Genomic DNA, 25,115 nt, shown 5'->3' on the forward strand with positions numbered 1-25,115 from the left:
CATTGTGCAGCCTAGAGTGGGTGCCTGCAAGTTTCAGACAAGAATAGAAATCTTATGAAGAGGAGATAACTTGGCTTTTTCTTTAGGGTTTAAAACAAGGTTAAAGCCGGGCGGTGGTGGTGCACGCCTTTAATCCCAGCACTTGGGAGGCAGAGGCAGGCAGGTCTCTGTGAGTTCGAGGCCTGCCTGGGCTACAGAGTGAGTTCCAGGAAAGGCGCAGAGCTACACAGAGAACCCCTGTCTCGAAAAATCAAAAAAAAAAAAAAAAAAAGTTAAATTTTAAAATGAAATTAAACATGCCAAGTTTTATCTAAAAACACAAAATTATGCTACTTTTTATGAAAGAACTGGGAAGATCAGTGTGATTCCCTTCAACCATGATGCTTAAAATAAGCCCTACGTGACTTTAAAAGGGAGGCAGAGCCAGGCGGATCTCTGTGAGTTCGAGGCCAGCCTGGGCTACCAAGTGAGTTCCAGGAAAAGGCGCAAAGCTACACAGAGAAACCCTGTCTCGAAAAACCAAAAAAAAAAAAAAAAAAAAAAAAAAAAAAAAAAAAAAAAAAAAATTTTATTTCTCAGGAAGACCCTTCTTTGTAAGACAGCTGGCAGCTGTTCTCTGGGACTCGGGCTAGGAAAGGTGAAGGCTGACCTTGACATAAAGGAGTTGGTTCTATCTTCACAGTATTCTGTAATATGTCAGAGTAAAGCCACTGTACAAAGATCGTTTAAAAGTGTAAGCATTAAAATTCTAAAAGTACACATTTTAAGAAGAAAGTCCGTTTGAACTTGGTTCTTTTGCGATGGCTCGGGCACAGTCGAGTGTGCGGTGATCTGCCGGCTTTCATAGTTCCTACCCGGGAGCTCGCAGCAGCTGCGCAGCGCGACCCAGACATAAGCTTGGTTCTCCATGGTTCTACTGGTCTCTCTGAGCCTGCGTAGTGCGGGCTGGCGACGAGGAGGGGGCGGGGCTTCTCCGGCCGCTGTGGTCGTGGTCCCGCCCCGGAAGTGCGTGTTCTGCGCGCCGGAGGTAGTTCGGATTCCGGAAGTAGCTCAGGACAGGTACCGCACGTGTGGATGCAGGATGAAGTTCGCTTACCGGGTGAGCAGCGGCCTGGGCGGGGGCAGCGGGAGGGCGAGCGAAAGCTCGGCGGACGCGGGAGATAGTGAAGTCTGCCTGTGGAAGCTCTGGTGGGTCGGCCCATCGCAAGCTGTTGCTCCTTTTCCTTTCCCAGTCACACTGAAGCCCCGGTTCCCTCCAGAGTGGGTCTCAGCCTTGTCCTCACTCATCCTGTCAGACAGTGCAGCAGTGGCTGCTGAAAGGCCCTTAACACCAAACCTCAAGCCACAGCTAGCTCTCTCCAGAGCCGCCAGCCCTAGGAGCAGTCTCGACAAGCCTTGAGCTTGTCACACCTCTTAGGAGCCAAGCTCTGCCTATTGCTACATCGTTGCATAGCTGTCCACCTACAACCCAGGCCCTGGCCTGGCTGAGTCCTGCCAAGGTTTCAGTCCAGGCAGTCCCTCTAATCAGCTACCTGACTGCACTCCTGGGCTGCTGTGTTCGGACATCAGTCTAATTGATTGCCTATGTGCCATTTCTCTTCATATTGGACATAAAACACAAGGTCCAGGTGTCTGCATTGAGCTGTGTCTGCTGGATGTCGATGCTTGCATTTGATAATTGAATGGGTGCTGATGCATAGCATTGGTGTGGTGAGCACCTTCTGGAGCCCTGTTCATTGACTAGCTTCTCTTGGAATGGGGATCTTATGCCTGTCCTTCTGTGCCTGGCAAATGCCTCCTTCTTTGGGAGTTTCTTACCCTTAGTGGGAACCCTGGGCTCCTGAGAATTAGGTTGGGCTCCTGTCCTGCCTAGGGGTCAGGCACTTTGCCACCTCTGCCCAGATGTCACCATTTCAGAGAGTTGACACTGTTTTCTTTGTGTTAAGACGACTTCATTCTCTTTGCAGTTCTCGAACTTGTTGGGTACAGTTTATCGGTGTGGAAACTTAAATTTCACATGCGATGGAAATTCTGTTATCAGCCCTGTGGGAAATAGAGTCACTGTGTTTGACCTTAAAAAGTAAGTATGGAGAAGCAATGTTAGCAATGACAGTTAGAGCCTGCACATGAAGGCTAGCCGTCCTCTGAGCCTTCCTCCTTGTGGCTTGCAGGGCTACTGGATTTAGGAGGCCACTGGTCATGGTAGAGTTGCCTGTGGGGATATCCAGTCTTCCTTTTAGTGTCTAGGATACCCACACTACCCTTAAAGGGAAAGGAAAAGTCATGTGCCTTTCAGCTAGTGCCTGGCAAGGGACCCTACCTCTTCTATGGAGGTGGTGGCAGGTAGGAGGGTTATCTCAAAGGTGAGCACTTACTATCGGGAAGAAGCCTCTGAGGACCTGAGGCCAAGTGGTTTGGAGAGTTCAGGCTGCCCTGGACCCTTGCTCAGTAGCCCTGATGGTTCCTGGCTTCCCTACTCAGATGATCAGATCTAGAATGGGCAGCTTGGCAGCTTGAGGTCAGGTTTAGCTTTGTGAGTCCCAACAAATGTGCTACCCACTTCCTGTCTGGCTGGGAATAACTCTACCCCATCCTGGATTGTCTGAGAGGCTGTGGGCTGACCCTGGGTAGCCTGGGCAAGAGCCTTCAATTTTTCAGGCCGCTGTGCTCTCTGTGCTGTTTCATCAGTTGGTTGGCTAGCTCTGGGCCTCTGTTTCCAGACTGTGACAGATGGGGCAGCAGTGGAACCTGCTCTGCCTGTTGGTGATGACTCGGGGAATGACATTATAGAGTCTAGTCAGGTCTTCTATGTCGCTGTTTCTTTAAATAGTATCTTCTTAGTCTAGCCATCTCCCCTGTCCGAGAGCACGAGACCAACTGTGCACTGGGGTGTTTGTGTTTCTCAGCAACAGATCAGATACGTTGCCCCTGGCGACTAAGTACAACATCAAGTGTGTGGGGCTGTCTCCAGATGGTCGCCTTGCAATCATCGTTGACGAAGGTAATCAATCTTAGTGTGGGTCGGCACTGGGGTGGCCCTGTGTCCGTTGTGCTGTGTGACAAGGGCATCACCACAGCCAAGCTCAACTCTATAGCGTGGGTCCGGGAAACCCATGTCCCATACACCACAGCTTCCTGCACTTCAGTGCAGATGTGCTGCATCTGGGGTCAGGTGGCCATGGTCTCACTGTGGCCTCTTCCAGGGGGCGACGCTCTGCTAGTCAGCCTGGTCTGCAGGTCGGTGCTACACCACTTTCACTTCAAAGGCTCCGTGCACAGCATCTCCTTCTCCCCTGATGGCAGGTAAGAGCATCAGTCTCCTGGCTGGATGTTGCTGTGGGTACCACTCTGTAAAGAGCAGGATACAGGGCACTGGTCTTGGGTCAGCTCATGTCATATCATATGCCCCCCTCATATCACCTGTGACCCTGTTTCTTCTTTCTGCAGAAAATTTGTTGTTACTAAGGGCAACATTGCTCAGATGTACCATGCCCCCGGAAAGAAGCGAGAATTCAATGCATTTGTTCTGGACAAAACCTATTTTGGGCCCTATGATGAGACTACGTGCATCGACTGGACAGATGACTCCAAGTGAGGCTGGGGGGCACCTTGGGCCATGTGTCCCTGGAGAGTGCAGTTTCCTTCTATAAGCCATGGCTGCATTTTAAACTGTGCATGTGCCTTCTTCTGGTTAGGTGTAGCCTCCAGCTGAGGAGCCAGTAGTAGACTGAGCTCCTGGCTCTAAGTGAGGGCTACAGTATTCCTTCTTCTCTTCTTTGCCACTGTAAACCTCCTAATAGAATGCAGATCTTTGTAGAAACAAGAGTTCCCATTCAGTTTGTCAAGACCCAAGCCAGCTCCCGAGGACTGGTTCCTGCCTCATACACTGTCTGATTGTCCTTACCCTGAAGTCATCTGTGGGTTTTGGGCTTGTCTTGGGTGCTAGGGAGACGTTGGTGGCAGTCACAGGATCTCTCTTGTTCCTGCACACTGTCCAGACCTCCAGCAAGCACAGAGCCGAGACTGCGTTGTCAGTGCCCTGCCGCAGGGTGCTGCCTCTGCACAGCAGCAAGCCCGTCCCATGCATGTGACTGTGTAGTTAACAGACATCTAGGGTGGAAGGCAGCAGCTCCCATTCCCAGAAAGACCCACAGTCATAGGCTGAGTTGTCCTTTAAGCCCCTTACAGGGCATCCGTGGTCTCCAAGTTTTCCTTCGGAGAGAAGCAGGGGCTTATGACTGTGTGGCCACAAGAGGAGCAGCACTGTCGTGGGCTCTGAGAAAGTGTCTCTGTCCCAGGTGCTTTGTGGTTGGAAGCAAAGACATGTCCACCTGGGTGTTTGGAGCTGAACGCTGGGACAACCTCATCTACTATGCCCTGGGTGGACACAAGGATGCCATTGTGGCCTGCTTCTTTGAATCCAACAGTCTAGATGTACGTACGTCCCTTGCCTGCCTAGCTTGGCAGTCTAAGCCTCTGTGAGGCTGCCTCTAGGTTTCTTGGGGATCTTTCAGGATTATCCCTGGCCACTGCCCTGGTCAGATGGCCCTTGGTGGAGCTGTAATCCAAAAGCTAAACTGGAGGGGGCACCTGATACAAGGGCCTGGGCATCAGATGAGTGGTCTGTTTCCAGCCCAGGTGCTTCTCTTATAGCTGTACTCACTCAGCCAAGATGGAGCCCTGTGTGTGTGGCAGTGTGACACACCCCCTGAGGGCCTGAAGCTGAAAGCCCCTAGGGGCTGGAAGGCAGACCTACTTCAGAGGGAGAAGAAAGAAGAGGAGGAGGAGGAGGAGGATGAAGAGGAGGGGAATCGAGAAACCACCATCCGAGGGAAGGCCATGCCAGCCGAGCAGGAGAAGGCTGGGAAAGTGAAGTACTCACGGCTGGCCAAGTAGGTCTCCAGGGCTGAGTATTCCAGGTCTATACTCCTCAAGTGGGGACTTTACTGGGGAGGACCTAAACCTAGGTCCAGAGAACAAGCCCTTGAGTGTGTGAGCCTGGATTGGGGTCCTTAAGTATTAGATGTAAGACCCTGTCCCAAAGACTAGAGGACCTACTGCCTCATAGTCTGGCAGGAGGGGAGGTAGGCCTGAGGAGACTGATGTCATATACAAAGGCTGGTCATGGTCACCTGAGAGCAGAATTAATAGCTGGGGTAGCCATACTTCACCGCAGCCTGCCCTGTTGTGGCTGTTCCAGCCTTTACCATTCTCTTCACTTATTTGGCACTCACTATGTGCTGGGCTCTGGTCTTGGCCCTGGGAACATATCACCAGGTTTCCATTTGAGAGGTATGGGGGGATTGTTTGGCCATGTGATGTGACAGTGGCAATATAGTGGGGCTATGGGCAAAGGAATAGTCATGTCAGTTCTGTTTTGAAGACACCTGGCATTGGATGGGAGCCACTGTCCAAGGTAGAGAAGGACAGGACCATCATGGCATCTGAACTGGAAGATGAAAATGTCCAGGATGGGAAAGAGCTACTCTAATATGTCAGACAGAGGTGGAAGAGGAGGTCTGGATGGACTTAATGTCTCTGTGAAGTCTCAGGATGTCCCAGTAGAGTCAGGACATAGACCAGGATGGGGTGTGCTTGGCCTCATCCTAGTGGGAGAGCATCCACTGTGCTTGTGGGCAGGTGCCAGTGCAGAAGGAAGGAGTCTGTCTGTGGGCAGTAAGGAAAGGGCTGGGTGGGACCTGTGACGAAGACTCAGGAAACAAGTCGCCTTCCCCAAACGTAGGGGTGCTTCCATGGTCCTTCACATGCAGAAAGGAGCCGCTAGAGAAGGCAGGTGTGCTAGGAGACAGTGGGTCTGGCTGCACACCCTGCTCCCCGTGGGCCTCTGTCCCAGGCTTCTGGGTGAGAGTGGAGACGCAGACCCACCCTGAGCTTGGGGACAGAGCCCTTGTCCCTCTGTCTGTTGATCCAGGTACTTCTTGAATAAAGAAGGAGACTTTAACAACCTGACAGCCGCTGCGTACCATAAGAAGATTCATCTCTTGGTCACAGGTTTTGCGTCTGGAGTCTTCCATCTGCATGAGCTCCCAGAGTTCAACCTCATCCATTCCCTGAGGTGAGTCTGGCTCACTGGGATGCTTCTGTACATGTGCAGTGAGGCCCAGGGTGAGTTTGTGTGCAGAGCAGCTTCCCACCAACCTTTGCGCCCCCTGCTCCAGCCACAGGTGTCAGTCTGGGGCATGGGGGTCCATTCTGTCCTTGGGTCTTTTCATTCCGTTCTTACCTCGGGAGTGTTAAGTGCTAGTTCCTCAAGTGACTGCAGGCAGGTGCCAGTGTGTGGGGACCTGAGCTCCTGCAGGGGGAGAGGGTGCAGCAGTGGACAGGGTGCCCACTTCTCTTCACCCTCCCTCCCTATGCTCTCGTCTACCCAGTATCTCCGATCAGAGGGTTGCTTCGGTTGCCATCAACAGCTCTGGGGACTGGATCGCCTTTGGCTGCTCAGGTTGGTTTCCCTGCCCTAAAGACGAGCTAAAGTTGAGCCTTGCTAAGAGCCCAGTGAAGCAAGACTGGGCCTTGTGAGGCCCCAGAGTGCCACGCTGTACATTCTGTAGTAGACACCAGCTCCCCTGGGGAGTAGAACCACAGCCGTTCTAGATGGGGTGTGTGGCAGGACAGTCACTGAAGGCTACAGATTATTGCTTTTCTGAGACCCATGCTCATACTTAAATGTCAGTCCTTCAATGGCCCCTTGGTCTTGGCCTGCAGCAGGTGCCCATATCCCTGCCTAGCAGTCCTGGACCTGCCCTCTGCGCCAGTCCAGCCACCTGCCGGCTGCAGATAGTGGGACCACTTCCCATGCCCTGGGCTGCCTTAGGCCTATGCTCTTAATGAATACTCAAGGTGAGCCCAGACCCAGCTGACTGCGTTGCAGGAGTAGTTGGGGATACCCTGTCCCATCCTGTGTGCAGAGGCTAGGGGTAGGTGTCCAGACAGTACCTCAGCTTTCCTGTACCCACAGGCCTGGGCCAGCTGCTGGTGTGGGAATGGCAGAGTGAATCCTATGTGCTCAAGCAGCAAGGCCACTTCAACAGCATGGTATCCCTGGCCTACTCCCCTGATGGGCAGTATATCGTCACTGGTGGGGACGATGGCAAGGTGGGTACTGGCTTCATTGGGCTGAGCTGTGGGTAGGCCAGGTGGGTGGAGGTTTGGCCTTGATTTCTCGGGTTTAACAGCCCCAATGGGCCCCTAAATGACTTTAACCATTTAGTGGACTTTGCATGGAGGGAGTCCAAGTGTCCCTGTTTCTGACTCTGACTGTAACAGTGCCAGTGGCCAGCATCTGAAGTGGCAGGCGCTTGCTGGGCCTGCCTCAGGCTAAAGCTCCCATTGGCCTGCACACATGCCGTCAGTCTCCACTCAGGTGACGGGAGCCGTGGGAGGCAGGTGGCCTCTCTAGCCATCACCTGGTGTAGCCGCTATGCCTGTGTGTGAGGCTGCGTGGACAGGGTCTGGGGTGGCTGTATTCATGGCTCCGTACGCTCCCACTATAGGTTAAGGTATGGAACACCCTCAGTGGCTTCTGCTTTGTTACTTTTACGGAGCACTCCAGCGGGGTCACTGGTGTGACCTTCACCGCCACGGGCTATGTCATTGTCACCTCCTCCTCGGATGGAACCGTGAGAGCCTTTGACCTTCACAGGTGAGTTCCACCCTCCAGGCACGAGGGCTCCAGTTCCTGTGTGGACAAGCACTCAAGAGGTGCAAGTGTGTGTTGGAGTCTACCTTGACCTTGTTTTTGTTCAGGTACCGGAATTTCCGCACCTTCACGTCCCCACGCCCCACACAGTTCTCCTGTGTGGCTGTTGATTCAAGTGGAGAAATCGTCTCTGCAGGGGCGCAGGACTCCTTCGAGATCTTTGTGTGGTCCATGCAGACAGGCAGGCTTCTTGATGTAAGAGCAATCTGGTCCCCTGGACCGTGGACTTAAGGCGCTGGGTGGCAGGTGGGCAGGGCTGTCACTTCTTTCTGCCTTGCAAAAGCAGTGCAGGGGCTGGGCTTCGGACCTGGGTGCAGAGCCAGGCACAGACCTCCATGGAACAAGCAGCAGCAGCAGTTGATGACAGAGGGTTCAGCCTGGCCTTTCGGGGCTTCCCGCACTCCCTCATTACAGCCTGCATCAGCACCCCAGCCCTTCCCACCTCTGCCTCTGTAGGTTCTGTCTGGCCATGAGGGGCCCATCAGTGGTCTCTGCTTTAACCCAATGAAGTCCATCCTGGCCAGTGCCTCTTGGGACAAGACCGTGCGCCTGTGGGACATGTTTGACAGTTGGAGAACCAAAGAGACCTTGACTTTGACCTCTGATGGTGAGCTGTGGCTGGGCTCTGCAGATAGGACCCAGGACCAGAGCTGTTTTTCTCCTGTCACCGTCCAGCCTCGATCTTCTCTAGTGTGCCTCTTCCTTGATCCTAGTTGCGTGTTGGACATGAGCTCAGTGGGGGGTGAGAGTGATGCTAGACCCCCCCCCCCCCAGGTGCAGCAGCTAAGCAGCCCCCAAGGTTGGTGTCGTGACCAGAGAAAACCGGTTGTTTAGTCCACCGGCGGGCTGCATCAGGCCTGGAGCCTGGGGCATTTGTCATGCGCCCCGTTGCTTTCCAGAGCTAAACCCGAGTCCCTGGGAGTGGCCAGAGCAGGCTGCTATCGGGAGACCTGTGTGCTTCCTGCCCCGCATCTGGCCTTAGGTCTGTCACCTGCAGCATCGGCACACTGCAGCCCTGAGGCTGTCACCCTAGGCTGCCTCAGGCTAATCTTGGTCGTGACTCACTTCGAGCCTGGCTGCCCTTCTGTCAAACTTGTGTGTCTTAGCAAAGCCCCCTCTGCATCATCACTGAGGTAGCCAGTAGTGCTGGTTTGTTCCCAGCTGGGCTGGGCTGCCTTCCAGGGTTGGTGCTGCTCTCAAGGGGTATCCTTGCACCTTGGGCTTCCCTGCTCTCCTGGACCTGATGTTGGTCTCTCTCTAGCCCTGGCTGTGACTTTTCGGCCTGATGGTGCAGAGCTGGCTGTGGCCACACTGAACTCACAGATCACCTTCTGGGACCCTGAGAACGCTGTACAGATGGGCTCCATCGAGGGCAGGCATGACCTCAAGACAGGCAGGAAGGAGCTGGACAAGATCACAGCCAAACATTCAGCCAAGGGCAAGTGAGTGTCAGCTCTTCTGGCAAGAGTGGGGGACGACCAGCACAGGGCACAGAGGCCCCTGGGCCAGCTTCTTTGCTAAATACGTTCTGAGACTGCCTAATCCTTAGTGGAGGTAGGTGGGGCCTGAGCCTCTATAGCAAAGAGGCTGCTTCTGAGAGCCAAGCAAGTCCACATCAAACCCAACATGGAAGCGCCGTGGATTTGCTGGGTTTTCCATATGCAGGAAGAGTGCTCCACTTGGCAAGCCATTGCTATTAGCCTGGTGTGGTGGTCCCAGAGAGGCCAAGAGGGCCACTAGTACGTGTACTGCTTTTTGTGCCCCTTTGGGATTAGAACCACATAGTTCTGGACCGGTTCTAGGCTGTCTCCAGTGGTTAGATGGGGCCATCTGGGTGTGTGCTGGTTTGGGTTCATAGGTTTACCTTTTTGCTGAGGTTGGTCAGGGAATCTTGAGCAACAATAATGTGAGAAGTATTTGCTTCCTGGGGTGTCACTGTGGGGTCCCTACCTGCTCCAGATGACTTTTGAGCCCACATGTCAAGTGCTTGGTGCTTGAGAAACTGTCTTCCACTCAGGGCTTTCACCACCCTGTGTTACTCTGCGGATGGGCAGAACATTCTGGCGGGAGGCATGTCCAAGTTTGTGTGCCTCTATCACGTGCGGGAGCAGATCCTGGTGAAGAGGTTTGAGCTTTCCTGCAACCTCTCTCTGGACGCCATGGAGGTAAGCAGCAGTGCGGGCCTTGTAGCAGGTGCTTTGGCTCCGTGGGCCTTGAGTGGGCCAAGGTGTCGGCACATAGCCTATGGCTGTGGCAAAGCAGGAAGGCTGTATTGGCCTGACTGCCCAGAAGACCCTCCACCCCCCAGGGCCTGGCACCTTCACCGTCTTTGGTACTGATACCACTTGGTTAGGATGCTTGGAAGACAGGAGCATTTGGCATAAACTGGCTCAGGTTTAGAGGCTCCTTCAGAGCCCTGTAAAAAAGGCAGAGAACAAAGGCAGGTCTTGATCAGGTACAGCTTTCTGCCTGGCCCTGGCCCTGGCCCTCTGTGCAGCCCCAGTATTACAGGCCTGTGTCCTCTCTACCCTTTAGATATCTGCCCTCCTTGTTTACCAGTCTGTGCCCCAAGCCTCCTCATACGCGGTCTGCCTCAGGAATATGGCTGAGGGCTCTGAGCAGGCCTGTGGTGTCTTTGTGTGTGAGCATGTGTGCATGCTCTGAAGAAGGTTCTGTGGCTAGGGTCCACATGCCAGTTAAGGCACAGTTGGTGACATGGGCAAGAGCGAGATGAGGGCGGCTTCTGTTGTAGGAGTTTCTGAACCGAAGAAAGATGACAGAGTTTGGCAATTTGGCCCTCATTGATCAAGATGCCGGGGAGGAGAACGGCGTGGCAGTTCCATTGCCAGGTGTAAGGAAAGGTGAGCAGAAGCCCTTCCCTGCCGACCACCCACTTTCCTTGATGACGCTGCTGCTCCCTCCATGAGGCTGCAGTGAGGAGTCCGGTGTTTCCGCACTGTGACATTTGGCTGGAACCTGCAATGCCTGGGCTGCTTCATATGGGAGAAGGCCCCATCTGTTTCTCCAGAGACTCGGTGCTAGGAGCCACCCAGGTCCCAGGTAGACTGGCCCAATACACATGAGTTGAAAAGCTGGAGTACCTTTATGGAGGTTTTCCCTGGGCCAGCCAGACCCACCTGGGCTGGGCAGACCTCTGAACCAGAAGAGTGCTCTGCTGGCCAGTGGATGCCCTCAAGAGCTCATGCCCTCAGACCTGTGCACTGATGGCCGGCTTCGTGAGACCACAGCACTTACGACGATTCTCGGGCTGCTGGCAAGTGGTTGGAAGGGCTGCTTCCCTCCTGAACTCTGGGAAAGCTGTTCTTTGTAGGTCCCTGTGACTGCCGTTGGGCAGCACAGTGGACCCGAAGGCTGGCCTAAAAGTGCATTCAAGTAAGCACACTTGTTTTTCCTCCTCAGGTGATATGAGTTCTAGACACTTCAAACCTGAAATCAGGGTAACTTCTCTGCGCTTCTCTCCCACTGGTGAGCCTGGGTAACCCTCATAAGCAGGTGCCAATTCTGATAGGTGTTAGGGCCTTTGTTCCCACGGGTAGGGGCAGTGTTGTGTTGCTGCTGGCAGGCTCTAGGCATTGCTGTCCTGTGAGTAGGAAATGACTGGCCACATGTTTACCGTGGTTCTTGATGTGAACAGCTGTGAAATTCCATCCACACCATAATGAGCTATAGTGGGATCCTAAGCCCTGCTCTTGGAGGGGTAGGAGCTGACAGTCCACATGTCCTTCCTCAGAGGCAGTCTCAGCACCTCAGCTATTGGTAGTGCCTTTCCCACCTTTCCTCTGTCCCTCCGTGTTCAAGGGTCTGCCTAGGCCCGAGGCCTGCCAGGTTTGTGTGTTCCATTATTATAGCCAAGGTCTGGGGTCCTGAACCAGTGCTCTGCAGCACTAGTGGAGCGGACAGGGTGAGGTATGGTGTGTTGTCATTCTGTGTCAGACACATTCGGAGATGATCACCCCGTATCCCACTTCCCATATTGGGAGGTAGACCAGCTGTCCATGAACCACAGCGTGAGGCCCAGATCTGTCCTATCTGTCCTGTCACACAATTTTGTAGCCTTGGTTTTTCTAAGATAGAGCCACTGTTGATTATGCCCAGTGTGTGGGCACACCTTGGGTGTGGGCAGCTTGAGCAACTGCAGCACAGACTATGGCCTTCAAGGCTATGGGTCTGCCCTGTTCTGGGAAGCCTGCTGACTCCTGGGACAAGCCAAGGCAATGGGCATCTGTGCTCTGGCTGGGCAGTTACAGCCCTGGAAGAGTGCCTGTCAGCAGTCTGTCGACTCTGAAGTGGGGCAAATGAGCTTCCCAGAGTTGAGGGAGTCCCTTTGCTGCTTGCTCCCTAGGGCGCTGCTGGGCAGCCACCAGCACAGAAGGGCTCCTCATCTTCTCTCTGGATGCCCAGATGCTCTTCGACCCATTTGAGCTGGACACCAGTGTGACGCCTGGGCGGATCCGTGAGGCACTACGGCAGAGGGAGTTTACCCGGGCCATCCTCATGGCCTTCCGGCTCAATGAGAGGAAACTGGCACAGGAGGTCCTGGAGGCTGTGCCACAGGACGAAAGTAAGCCAGGACCGCCAGCCCTGGTCGCTAGTACAGGGGAGCTCCGGATGTCTCCATTCTTCCTGGCAACTTCTTTGCCAACTGATCGCGGCTTTTCTTCTTTCTGCAGTTGATGTTGTCAGCGCTTCCCTTCCTGAGCTGTATGTAGAGAAGGTACTTGAGTTCTTAGCTGCCTCCTTTGAAGTATCTAGGCACCTTGAATTCTACCTTATATGGACCCAGAAGTTACTTATGTCACATGGACAGCGGCTGAAGTCCAGGTATAGAATGGGTTCCCTCTTGCTCTTCTCCTGTGGGTCAAGTCACCCGGCCATTTGGTCATGGCCACAGGGAAGCTTCCCGGCACACACACACTGACAGCATCTTCTTTTCAGGGCGGGACAGTTGCTGCCTGTAGTTCAGTTCCTTCAGAAGGGCCTCCAGCGACATCTGGATGACGTTTCCAAGCTGTATGTGCCTTGGGGTTGGTGGGCAGGGCAGGGCAGGGTAGGATAAGGCAGGGTGGGGCAGGACAGGACTCAAGCAGCTGGTTCTGGTTAAGATTGCTTCCTGTGGTGTCTGATTTGGGCCGAAATATCCTGGTGTTAGAGATGCGTGTGTTTGCTCTCTGCTGGGTGAACTGAGTCCATTTGCCATTCACAGTGGGATCTGAGTGTGATGATTACCCGTGGGTGTGTCTGACGTTAAAGTGAGGACACCGTGAACACTTGCCACAGTTGGACAGGTGGAGGTGGGACAGGCCTGAGGTGTAGTGAGAGCCCTTCACCCTGGGGTTGGACACTTCACAATTGCAGGACCAGGCAGCCTGGCCTGGATTTACACATCACCTCTGGGCAGTAAGAGGTGGCCACAGGTCTTATTGCCAGGCAGCCTGGATTCTTGAGATCTATCAGTGTGTGCAGGTTTCGCTGGTGTGGTGGTGATGCCAGTGTATAACTACAGTATTTGGACAGTGCTAGCTAGAACAATCCCATATCCATCCTTCCTTTCCTCAGCCTCCTCCTCCAGGTGGTTTGGTGATCTGTGAGCAATTGCCATGTGTCCTAGCTAGGCTTAGAATATCCCTGTCTACTAGTCTCTCCATACAGGGTCCCTGAGAGAGGCTGGCACCTGGGCACTGTGGTTCCCATAGTCCTCCTGATTATCTTTACAATGCTTCTGAGTCTAGAGCAAGCCCTTCCTCCTTGTGCCCTTTCTTCCTGCCTGGCTGGAGGAAGGCTGGTGTTGGAGGTGGTTATGCTAGGATGTGGCGGTCTGCTTAGCTAGCCTTTCCCTGGCCGATGCATCCCTGACTCCACAGACTCTTGCATCTCCGTCTCCTCCTCCAGGCCTTGCTCCTGGTCTAATATTGTTGCTAAGGCTTAGGCATTACTGGCTTTGTGTAGATTTGTGAGGCAGCCCTGTATATATGGCCATAGCACCCACAAGTGCAAGGTGCAACTTTTCCTTTCTACTGGGTTCTGCCCTTAACCATGGCTCTGGGAGATAAGGTCCTGTGAATGTGGAGAGTCAGCCCCCTGGCTCTGTAAATGGCTGTAATGGAAGGGCCAGCAAGGAGAGCAGCCAGATGTTTCTCTACACTGGGTGCAGCAGGAACTGAATCAGCCTGAGAAAGGAGGAGATAATTTTTGGGAACAGTGGCATCTAATCCTGCTGGCAGGGTGAGATGCATATGCTGACCTAATGTCCTGTGTCCCCAGCTGTGACTGGAACCGCTACAACATCCAGTACGCTCTGGCAATTTCCAAACAGCGGGGCGTAAAACGTACCCTGGAACCCTTAGACACAGAAGAGGACACAGACACGTCTGATGATGACAGTCTGCACCTACTCAGGAGAGCTGCAGATGAAGAGGAAGAAGAGGGAATGCTGGTGTAGAACCACCACCTCACAGCCTGAGTGACCGATGGAGATGGGACCACTGTGCCGAGCCCAGGAAGTGAGAGATGCCAGAGGCCTCAAGAGCCTGCAGCCGGGACTTCCTGTGAGACTGCACATGCTGCCCTGAGGCAGCAAGCCAGCCTTTGAGGTCCAGGACCAGGATGGATACAGTGGGCACATGTATGCTGTAGGCCCAGAATGCTTTTTTAGAAGTGTGGACTTGCAAACTTCCTGTCAGAGTTATTTATATTTTTAATATGAACTTCTGAGAATGAATTTTTTTTTTCCAACTTAAGGTTGAAAAGCTTTTTTTTTTTAATGTGAGGACTTCACTTCTCAACTTGGAGTTTCTGACGTTTATAATGTGTCCTGGGTGAGACATTGTCTTTAAGTAAGCAGGGTAGATCAGAGTGGCTCTCTGCTCAGGCCTGTGGCCCGGGATATCTATATGTAGACAGAGCAAGGCAGAAAGTGTGCTGGGCTGACCCAGAAGGGTGTATGTGACAACCCAAGGCTGGCCAGGGAAGCTTGTACAGATCTGTGCCAGTGTGTACAGGTTATGTTTGAGAGGAGTTGGTCCCTTCATGCCAGAGTGGTGCCTTACTGATACTTCCTGCTCATGTGGTTGACCAAGTCAACCACCAGTGAAGTGACCCACAAGTCCCAACTCTCATGCCGGAATACTAGACCATTGGCCTCTGTGTCCAGGCTACAAGAATTGATCTGTGTGACGCCTGGTGCACTTAGAGCCATTGCTGTTACACTCAGGCTGAGCCATGACCTGACACTGTCCTGGTCACCTGGAACCCATTCAGACTTGAACAGTGGGTGTGGAGAGAAAGCAGAGCTCAGCCTGGTGTTACCAGGTTTCCTGTTCCTGCAGTGTTTCTGTGTGTAGCTTGGGATAGTGGGGGAGGCACTTCTGCCTGCCCAGGGGCAGGATCCTGGCCGCCCTGGCTTGTTTTAGTGCCCTCCTGTGATTTCCATCTACAGTAGTGAATACAATTTTATGAAGCCTTACCACTTTTGTCTGTGTATGTGGTGCTGAATGTGGAACAGGGCTCGGGGAATGACGGGCAAGTGCTACTGAGCCATACTTCAGCTATCGCCCACCTCTAACAAGTTTAATTATTATACCAGAACCAGGGCTCAGTCACCCTTTGGAGTACCTATAGGTCTGCTCCTTGGTAACCAAGCCCATCTCCACCCCTGTGGACAGCCAGATGCAAATTGCCTGACACTCCATTGAGGTTTTGGGGGGGGGGGGGGGTTGAGACAGGGTTTCTCTGTGTAGCTTTGCGCCTTTCCTGGAACTCGCTTTGGAGACCAGGCTGGCCTCAAATTCACAGAGATCCACCTGCCTCTGCCTCCTGAGTGCTGGGATTAAAGGTGTGTGCCGCCACCGCCTGGCTCCATTGAGTATCTTTGCCATGGCTCCCAATAAGTGTTGGGCTACCAAGCCCACATCTGTATGCTCCCTGGCTTCTACATATGCTATACACCCCAGGCCTATTTTCATGTGTCTCCTAAACATGAAAGGGCTGCCATGTTAAGATAGAAGCACCCGGCAGCTGATTTCCAAACACTATGCTGGCGATCACCCCCAGGAGCTGAGAGAAGCCAGGCCACCTTTGACAGTGTTCACAGTGGCAAGGGAGAAGTGAAACTTTGAAAGGTGTCTGGTTATTACCCCAATGGACACTGAACTGTAACAAGCCTTTCATCAACTGCAGCCACCACGCCTTTAATCCCAGCACTCAGGAGGCAGAGGCAGGCAGATCTTTGAGTTCGAGACTAACCTGGTCTATAGAGTGAGTTCCAGGACAGCCAGGGCTACACAGAGAAAACAAATAAAAATGTGAAAAGGGAAGCACAGGTGCTCAGCTCTTCCTCTTTTGTTTTTGGTTGGTTGGTTGGTTGGTTGGTTTTTCAAGACAGGGTTTCTCTGTGTAGTTTTACGCCTTTCCTGGAACTCGCTTTGTTAAAATCAGTTCACGGGCATTTTTGGTGACTGCACAGAATGGAGCTGCAGAAGGCAGTCGGGGTGGCCTGCTCCAAGATGAGTGCCCTTCAAACACTAGGCAGGCGGGGACACGGCCACTAGCACACTCACGGGAAAGTCCTAACCTACGCTGGCAACTGCCCAGGCTTGCCTTTGCCTCTCAAAACCAGGGAGGGGCGTGTCCCACTTTCCGCCGGTCATTGGGCAGATGCAGTCCTCTTATGGGTCCCTTAGGTCGGGGGTTGGGGGGGTACGGGGCGTGTTCTGCGGCCGGGCTCAGCCGCTAGTCCACTCCCGAACGAAGCGCTGCGGCGCCTGTGCTCCGTCGATCACTGCGCAGGCGTGGTCCCGCCCACCTCTAGGGAAAGGGCGTGCAGCGCGCTCCTCCATTGGCCAGGAGCGACTCCGCCCAACTGCGCACGCAGCAACGCTGTGCCGTGTGCTTCTCTCCTGACACTGCTGTCTGTCCTTCGCTATGGCTGTCGTCAGGGCTCTGGTGGCGCCGAGGCTGCTTTCTGCGCTCGCACCGCTCTCGGGGCGCCACCATGCTCCCTCCCAGCGCGCAGCCCTTCACAGCTCCGCACCGCGGCCCGGGGCCAGGGTGGCGTTGGTGAGTGCGCGGCTCCCAGACAGGCTCCCAGGCCAACTCCCTCCCCTTGCTCGCTCCCCGCAGACTGAGGTCGACCCGCTACCTTCCCAGGGTGGGCCCCTGAGGGGATTCAGCCTTCCTCTCCCCTTGGTGATTTCGTATTGGGCCCTTCGTCCTCGTCAGCGCCTCTCCTCTTGCAGGTGCTGTCGGGCTGCGGAGTCTATGACGGAACCGAGATCCACGAGGCCTCTGCGTAAGTCCTCAAAGTTTGTGATGTAAACGCTCTCTTGGTTTAAAAGGCAGAAGCGTAACCAAATGCAGTGGGTTCACATCGTGATCAGTTCAAACTCATAATTAGCACAGGCAAGACATAAAAGATGCCACCCGGGCCCTGGGTGAAGGCAGAGTACCTGGTAGCAGCCTGGGGCCCTGAACCCAAAATGCAACACTTGCTGAATGAACAGCCGCCTCCGCTCACCAGTTGGTAAAATGAATTGTAGAGACCACTTGACACACATGCCTACATGCTCTTCTGGTTCCACCCTCACCTTGCAGAGGTCTGTAAGTGGTAGGTACTGGTTTAGAGCCCGCCATGGCTTCATAAAAGCAGCAAGGTGTCCTATAAATTAGGAATGCCCCCCCCTCCCCGCGCACTTGGTGAAAATTCATTTGTAAAATCATCTTGGCATGAGTCTGGAGGACACATTTAGAAGTGACACCTTTGTGGATTTTCTCTTCATAGGATCCTGGTACACCTGAGCCGAGGTGGGGCTGAGGTCCAGATCTTTGCTCCTGATGTCCCTCAGATGCATGTGATTGACCACACCAAGGGAGAGCCTTCTGAGAGTGAAAGCAGGTATGGGTAGGGGAAGGACCATACAGGACCCCTAGTCCCACATGCAGCTTCTATCATATAGCCTTCTTGGTTATGCATATGTCCCTCAAAGCAGCTGTCATCCAGCTGTTCTGGGAATACACTGCCATGGGCACAGTGACTCTGACCTCCCAGTGAGTGTTACGGGAATGGCAGTAGCCACTGTTGTACTTCCTCTGGATGTAAAGTCATGGTCTGTTCTTCCTAGTCACTGTGTGGCGGTGTGTTCTCTTTAGCTAATTTGCAGCTACCTTTTCCTTTTTGTTTAGTTTTGGGTTTTGTTTTTTTGAGATAGGATCTGTTTGGCCCTAAGAGGCCTGGAACTCACTATGTAGACCAGTCTGGCCTTGAATTCATAGAGATTCACCTGCCTCTTCCTCCCAAGTACTGAGATCAAAGGCATGCGCCATCATGCCCAGCACAACAACATTTCTTATCTGAGGCCTGGCTACAGGGTGGCCCTGAAGGCTGTGACTTAAGGGCTGAGAATGAATGGGTAGGGAGGGGAACTTTTAACTGCCAAGGCTGCCTGTTGGGATCCCTGCCATTTCCTTCTCAGTCCAGGACCCTGGTCCCTGAATCTGCTCCTCCTCCTCTGTTATACCAACCTAGATAAGGTAGCAGTAACTTCCTGCTGTGTCTGATGTTCAGGTGGCTTCAGGCATCCTTAAAAGTAGTTTCCTAGACAACCATTCTGGTGAGGAGCACTGGATTCTGTCTGCTGTGCATACTTGCTGGGCCTCCAGTTCCTACTGACCCCAGATTTTGGGTATCCTTGTGTTGATCCTGGGGCCAGCCTGCAAGGCTTGTTGTTTTTGTAGGGCACTAGAATTCTGTCACTGTCTCCAGATGTTGCCTGGATGTGCTCATTGGGAAGCACTGGTCTCCACGTGTGAGCATGCTCATTTCTGACTGTGAGCCGTGTTCAAGATGAGTCCCCAGTGGTGCCTGTGTCCTGGCCCTGCTTACACACTAATCCTTTGTATCATCTGTGCTCTTTCCAGGAATGTTTTGGCAGAATCAGCAAGGATTGCCCGAGGCAAGATCACCAACCTGGCCCAGCTCAATGCTGCCAACCATGATGCCGCCATATTCCCTGGAGGCTTTGGAGCTGCCAAAAACCTGTACGTTCCCAAGTGTAAGGGTCTAGACCACACTTGTGTCTACTCTTTTACAAGGGGTGGACTGGGGACACTTTGGCAAGCCCAGCGGGGTGTTCTTGGCTTCTTCCTTGGAGCACTCCAGTGCCTGGAAGCTGTCCAGGTGGGCTGGGCAGTCTACTGACCTCCATGCTGTGAGTCAGGTCTCAGCAAACTCTGCTTGCTTGTCCTTGCAAGTGCCAGTTCTCACACAGAGCTGTCCTCCTTCTGTGGTGGTTTGAATGACAATGGCCATAGGCTCTTATGTTTGAATGCTTGGTCCCTATTTGGTGGAACAGTTTTGGAAGGATTAGGAGGTGTGGTGTTGTTGGAGGATGTGTATCACTGGGGAGTGGGCCTTGAGATTTCAAAAGTCCACACCAGGTCCACCTAGTCTCAGTCTCTGACTGTCTGTCTGTCTGTCTGTCTCACTCTCTCTCTCTGCCCCCAGCTTGCAGACCAGATGTAAGCTCTTAGCTACTGTTCCAGTGCATGCATGCCTGCTGCCATGCTTCCTGCCATGATGGTCGTGGACTAGCACTCTGAAACTATAAACATGCCTTCTTATCTAAGTTGCTCTGCTCACAGCATCTCTTCACAGCAGTAGAGCAGTAAGCAGGACACCCTCTTCCACTCTGTGGCAACAGGAAAGACAAAACATTTTGTGCTTTGCTATATGAGCTGCTGTTGCTGTGGGAAATAGCAAATAAATTGAAGGTGACAGCCTCTGCATTGGGGTCCTCTTCTCCACAGCTCCCGTTGGTTCTTTCTTGAGCATTCATGGAAGTCTTTGTGCTTCTAGCCTCAGCATGACCCTGTCTGAGAGGTGGCCACCCGGCTGGTTGTCAGGGAGAGCCTCGAGCAGGCTCTGCAGTATCCCCAGGTGTTTCACTGGGTGTCCTGCTTCCAGAAGGGAAGGACACAGGGCTTCATGCTCTGAAGTGTCACCAATGCAGCTTTCTTAATCTGAACCCTCTGACTGCTTGGTTGGGCCATCAAAATGTCCCTTTCTCCAGGTTCTGCACACCTCCAGTCTCTTTGGTAGCACCCACCCCCTCTGTCCTGAAACCAGCCCTAACCGAGGGCCTGTGTGCCCCATCCTCACAACAGCATGGCAGGGCATGGGTGTCCCTGGGGTTTTCCCCCTTCTACCTGAACCACTGTTTCTTGGAAAGCTGAGCTGTGTTCATGACTTCCACCTGTCAACTCCTGCCTCGTGGAAGATTGTCTAGAAGCCATGTCTGCCGGCATAGCTGGTCCGTCTTGTTCACTTAGGAGTGTGGGCTCGGGAGCACGTGAGGTTCTTGGTGTTGAGTCTCCATGTGACTTGAGGAGTCTGTGAGCCTCTGTACCTGTGTCTGAGCCCACTAGCCCGTGAGGTAGCTGCCATCTTCAGTCTTCCTGACCTTTGCAGAAGAGTGGCAGGCCCTCGTTGACGCTGCTCTTGAACCCATGAGACCGCCATGCTAGATGGTGGCTGCAGCTGTCGTTGAAATGCAGCACGCATGTGTGGCAGCAGGTGGCTAACCCTTAGTGGGCCCATGTGGGTGAAAGGTGACTGAGGCTCAGCTTGTATGAGGTCATGGGTGGCTGGCTTATTAGCCTTCGACATGAAAAGTGATGGACTTCGTGTGTGCACGTGTGTCAGGGCAAGTGAGTAGTGTCAGGCTCACGATGGGAATCCAGTGGTTCCAGGCACCGCTGCCATCCTTGTGTGCCTTCTAGAGAAGCCCCAAGTATATGGGTGTGTTCATCGCTGCCAGCAGCGTGGGAGGGGCTTGTTCTTGCTTTGCCTGATGTACTTATCTGTGGTCTGCTGCCGAGTTGAGAACTGTTCAACAGTGATGTAGACTCCTCCACATGGTGGCCAAGGTGCTGTGCGTCCTGTTACTAGTCAGCCCGGTGGCTCAGGTGACTTGTAACCTGTAGCCTTGCTTGTTTTTCACAGCGTCCTAAAAGGGCGTGTGTGTGTGTGTGTGTGTGTGTGTGTGTGTGTGTGTGTGTGTGTGAGAGAGAGAGAGAGAGAGAGAGAGAGAGAGAGAAGGGGGGGGGATAAGAGTTTAAAGGGTGGAAAGATTTGGTGAGTTTGGCTAACAGAAGTAACACCTGATGGTGAGCCTGGTCCCTCAGAGCCAGATCTCCAGGCCACAGCACTGGAGGGCCCGGAAGCTGTGTTCTGGCACAAAGGTGCACACACATGTGAAATTCTAGGCTCTGCCAGGTGGCCATCTCTCGGGGTATTGTAGTAACTCCCGAACTGCTCAGCCGCCTTTGGCCATTATACTCCCAGGAAGAACAGGGGCGCTTGTTCATGTCACTCACTGTCAGTGTGCTAATGGCTGCTACTCCTAGGCTAATTGTGTTTCTTTGTCTGGAACCCTCTTTTTGAGGTTTTGTTTTTGTTGCTGCCCCTGGATTCTGAAGGCAGAGTGCGGTCACAGACTCGCCACCCACCTCTTGCCTTCCACCGTGCTGGCTGGTGAATGAGAAGCTAGATCCGCAGCTGTGCACTCAGTGTGATAGCAGGCTGTCCACCTGGCATGTGGCCACACTGTGGGCAGCTCCTCTGGTGTCCAGGGGGCCACTCAGAGATTGTGGGGACACTCCTGAGCAAAGCCTCTTCCTCATGGCAGGAGCACGTTTGCCGTGGACGGGAAGGACTGTAAGGTTAACAAGGAAGTAGAGCGTGTCCTGAAGGAGTTCCATGGGGCCAGGAAGCCCATCGGGTAGGTGATACACTGAGGTTCAAGAGGGTGGATGGCAGGGTTTTGTCGTGCCAGCTCATGCCGTGGCAGCTCCACCAGCACTGGAACCCAGTAAGGCCAGCGGCGGCCTGTGAGGAGTGATGGCATGGGAGTGTGGTGGGTGCAGTGGAGGTGGGATTGGCCCCTGGGTGGGGCAGCCACGTGAGCCCAGCCCATGGTCACCAGGCACAGCTGCCCACCTCCTGTGTGTCAGGGCAGCTCACCTTTTTTTTGTTTGATTTGAGTCTTGCTATATATCTTTGACTGGCCTGGAACTCACTGTACAGACCAGGCTGGCCTTGAACTCACAGAGATCCATCTGCCTCCTGAGTGCTGGGATTATCACTCATGCCACCATGTCCAGCCAGGGCAGCTCACTTGTCAGGGTCATGAGGTCATGTAGGGCTGTTACCTATGCTAGACACTCTAGACCAGTGGTTCTCAACCTTCCTAACGCTGCGACCCTTTAACACAGTTCCTCATGTTATGGTGACCCTCAAGCATAAACTTACGTTCACTGTTACTTCATAACTGCAGTTCTGTTACTGTTATGAATTGTCATGTAAATATCTGATATGCAGGAGATCTGATATGTGGCCCCTATGAAAGGGTCGTTCCACCCCCACCCCCACCCCCGTTGAAAACCGCTGATCTAGACAGTGGACAGCCAGATGGCAGTGTAGAGTTTGGCTTCCCAGACCCCTCAGCCTCCCTCATAGCCATCTCTGCCCAGGCTGCTCAAGTCCTGATGCCTGACGACTCCCACGCCGCCCCGTCTGGGGACCAGACTGTTGTCAGTCCTCCCTCTCAGTGGGCCCCCTGGGCTGACACAGCTTCTTCAACCTTTCAGCTTATGCTGCATCGCACCTGTTCTCGCTGCCAAAGTGATCAAAGGTGTCGAGGTCACCGTGGGCCACGAGCAAGAGGAAGGTGGCAAGTGGCCTTATGCTGGAACTGCAGAAGCCATCAAAGCCCTGGGTGCCAAGCACTGTGTGAAGGGTGTGACCATATCCTTTGTGGCAGCTGGTCAGTGTGGTGTCAGGTAGCACATTAGGTCCCATTCATTTGGTTGTTTAGGGTGCCCGTGGCAGACAGCCTCTACAGGAATTATATTTGCTGGGCTTACATCAAGGGAACCCCTGGGCAAGAGACAGGGCCAGCCAGTGTCATGGGGTGGAGCTAGCTTGGTATGCCCTAGGCAGGCTGGTGGAACGCTAGCTCCACACGTGGCCAGGGAAGATCCACGTTTCTGCACCTACTGAGACTGCTCAGCCTGGAGCACATAGCTGGGAAGCCTGGCCCCCACAAGGATAGGTGGCCTCCAAAGAGTGTAGGCTAGGTGGGACTCAGGGGCCTGGAGGGTTAGGAGCTGTTGCTGGTGACCACAGAAGGACCAGTATGGGAGAAGTGGGCGGGGCTCCTGGCTTGCTCTAGTGGGTCCTCAGTTTCCACAACTGGAACTGGCCGAGGTGAGTTTTACCCCCCATGTGGGGTCAGCATGCCGGCATTGCCCCACCCCACCCCACCCCACCCCCAGGCTGTCACATTTTCTTCCTCTTGAGTACCTGTGAGGCAGAAGCTAGTTCCCCTTGGGTGACAGCGGTTCAGCAGGTGCAGACTCGTTAGTGTGATGTCACTGAGCAGCAAGGCTGAGTGAGGGCAGGCAGGCCTATTCCCCACAGTTCCCTGTGGTCCTGTCCGGTGCTGCATTTTCCCTAACATCTACGCACGAAGCTCATGTAGACCAGAAAAACAAGGTGGTCACGACCCCGGCCTTCATGTGTGAGACAGCGCTCCACCACATCCACGACGGCATTGGGGCTATGGTGAAGAAGGTGCTGGAACTCACAGGGAAGTAACGCTGCCTGGGCCACACTCGGCCTGTCTGGGCTCCATTCAGCCAGGACACAGGAGTGCCTTTCTGTTAGAAGCATAGACGCTTTCTGCCTGAAGAAGGAGCTTTGCCTCCGTCTCTGCTGGGCTTGACCCAGCTCCTTCTACCAGCAGGAAGCTCAGAGCCCCTCCATGGCCCCAGGCAGCAGCAGGGCTTCAGTGGAGGGGGGCTTGCCTCACTTGTGTGTTCCCATTGGAAGGTCCGAGCGCACCTTTTCCAGAGGATCTGGTTGAAGCACTTATGTTCTACAATCCTGGGTCAGATGGACTGGGGTACTTAAGTTTTGTTGTTGTTGTTGTTTTGGTTTTTTCAGACAGGGTTTCTCTGTGTAGCTTTGCGCCTTTCCTGGAACTCACTCTGTAGACCAGGCTGGCCTTGAACTCACAGAGATCCGCCTGGCTCTGCCTCCCGAGTGCTGGGATTAAAGGCGTGCGCCACCACCGCCCGGCTTAAATTAACCCATATTTCTTATCTACCCTCTGCCACATGACACAGTTGTCATGTTCATCTTGCTTCTCTCTCTGTCTGCTTGGGACTCCCCAGACTCCTCCCTTCTTCTTCCCAGCATCCTCTGTCTGGCCATCCTGCCTATACCTCCTGCCTAGCTACCGGTCAGTCAACTCTTTTATTAAACCAATCAGAAGGCCTTGGCAAAGACACATCTTCACAGTGTATAAAAAGATTATTCCATAACAGCCCTCCCTCACACACACTCACACACATACTCTGCTACAGATGACACACTCTGGCCTACAGCATGGAGAGAGTGGCCCTTGCTACTTCTCAGACTGATTCCTCCAGGGGCCACAATTCTTGGTGGTCTGGGCCTGTAGGCCTCTTACCAGGAGCTATGGCATGCACCCATGACACCTGCATTACTAGCCCCCTTTTAGGGCACCTGAAGAGCCTACCCCTGGGTCTGCCCTCCCCTGTCCTCAGAAGTGAACCTGTAGAAGCTTCATGTATGCATACAACTCGTGAGTTTCCACAGTGGAATTACAGAGCCAGTGCAATCCCCCTCCAAGCCCCTGCGTCCTGCCCGCTCCAGTCCACCCTAGGCCACCCAGAGTGGCAGCGCCCGCCCTGTGACGTGTGTTCCCCTGCTGATGACGACAGCACAGCCTTGCCCGTCCACCTCCCCGATACTCTTCCTTCAGCCTCCTGTTAGCCTGCCGGGCCACCTGGCTGTACTGAGTTGGCTGGTGTAAGCACTGATGGGCGTCCTCATGGGTCTCCCGCGCTCCAGCACCACACCTGGCTACAGGCTGCTGGGCTGCTTTCGTCAGCAGTCTCTCTCCAGCAGGGCCCAGAGTGCACGCGATATTTCTCCCACCACAATTGGTGACGTATTCACCTGCACTAGGGCTGTCAGGATCTCAGCTGGTGTGTGTGTGTGTGTGGGGGGGGTGTCTGCTGGGGTGTTTGCTGACATCAGTCACCTCTGTCCCCCCTGGGCATCCCCTGGGCAGAGTGTCTGTTGATGTCGCTGCTGCACTTGTCTGCCTCTTCTCCAACTAGAGGTAAGCAGTCTACTAACAAGTCCTTCAGTAAGCAACGGCCATGGGTTTTCTGTCCTCCACCTACTCTCCTTGGGTGTCTAGGGGCCGGCATGCTCAGGTGTGTTTCTACAGAGGGAGTGTCCACCCCATCACGTTCAGACCGGCAGCTGCTTGTTCCCCTGTGCTGTGCC

The 25,115-nt window shown here is 53.8% G+C and overlaps 2 protein-coding genes and 1 long non-coding RNA gene across 3 annotated transcripts; 2 read left to right on the plus strand and 1 right to left on the minus strand.

Annotated features, from left to right (window-relative positions):
- Positions 1-1,029: 1,029 nt before the first annotated feature.
- On the plus strand, positions 1,030-14,812 carry Pwp2 (PWP2 small subunit processome component). Its single transcript, XM_059281569.1, has 21 exons — positions 1,030-1,099; positions 1,968-2,080; positions 2,907-3,001; positions 3,204-3,303; positions 3,448-3,591; positions 4,299-4,434; positions 4,654-4,892; positions 5,933-6,076; positions 6,393-6,463; positions 6,980-7,116; positions 7,515-7,663; positions 7,768-7,915; positions 8,177-8,327; positions 8,982-9,162; positions 9,738-9,885; positions 10,473-10,581; positions 11,141-11,206; positions 12,084-12,302; positions 12,412-12,562; positions 12,677-12,751; positions 14,003-14,812. Exons 1-21 carry the CDS (start codon positions 1,082-1,084, stop codon positions 14,178-14,180), a joined length of 2,772 nt encoding a protein of 923 aa, XP_059137552.1. The 5' UTR covers positions 1,030-1,081; the 3' UTR covers positions 14,181-14,812.
- LOC131926246 (uncharacterized) lies at positions 1,931-17,004 on the minus strand. Its single transcript, XR_009383457.1, has 3 exons — positions 16,878-17,004; positions 6,245-6,313; positions 1,931-3,348 (listed from the first exon to the last, which is right to left on the minus strand). It is a non-coding gene; the product is annotated as an uncharacterized LOC131926246 (long non-coding RNA).
- On the plus strand, positions 16,590-23,504 carry Gatd3 (glutamine amidotransferase class 1 domain containing 3). Its single transcript, XM_059281571.1, has 7 exons — positions 16,590-16,795; positions 16,975-17,027; positions 17,517-17,630; positions 18,653-18,772; positions 21,421-21,513; positions 22,382-22,538; positions 23,262-23,504. Exons 1-7 carry the CDS (start codon positions 16,661-16,663, stop codon positions 23,388-23,390), a joined length of 801 nt encoding a protein of 266 aa, XP_059137554.1. The 5' UTR covers positions 16,590-16,660; the 3' UTR covers positions 23,391-23,504.
- Positions 23,505-25,115: the final 1,611 nt, after the last annotated feature.

Source organism: Peromyscus eremicus, chromosome 16_21 (genome assembly GCF_949786415.1).
Source record: "Peromyscus eremicus chromosome 16_21, PerEre_H2_v1, whole genome shotgun sequence".
In the NCBI taxonomy this organism is placed as follows: Eukaryota; Metazoa; Chordata; class Mammalia; order Rodentia; family Cricetidae; genus Peromyscus; species Peromyscus eremicus.

What these genes read in the sequence shown, in the direction of transcription:
- Pwp2 (XM_059281569.1), top strand. An exon ending in AACCTCATCCATTCCCTGAG is followed by an intron (nt 6,077 to 6,392) that starts GTGAGTCTGGCT and finishes TCGTCTACCCAG; the next exon opens with TATCTCCGATCAGAGGGTTG. An exon ending in TCTCTCTGGACGCCATGGAG is followed by an intron (nt 9,886 to 10,472) that starts GTAAGCAGCAGT and finishes CTTCTGTTGTAG; the next exon opens with GAGTTTCTGAACCGAAGAAA.
- Gatd3 (XM_059281571.1), top strand. Translation starts at nt 16,661, where the DNA reads ATGGCTGTCGTCAGGGCTCTGGTGGCGCCGAGGCTGCTTTCTGCGCTC. An exon ending in GAGATCCACGAGGCCTCTGC is followed by an intron (nt 17,028 to 17,516) that starts GTAAGTCCTCAA and finishes TTCTCTTCATAG; the next exon opens with GATCCTGGTACACCTGAGCC. An exon ending in TTTGGAGCTGCCAAAAACCT is followed by an intron (nt 18,773 to 21,420) that starts GTACGTTCCCAA and finishes TCCTCATGGCAG; the next exon opens with GAGCACGTTTGCCGTGGACG.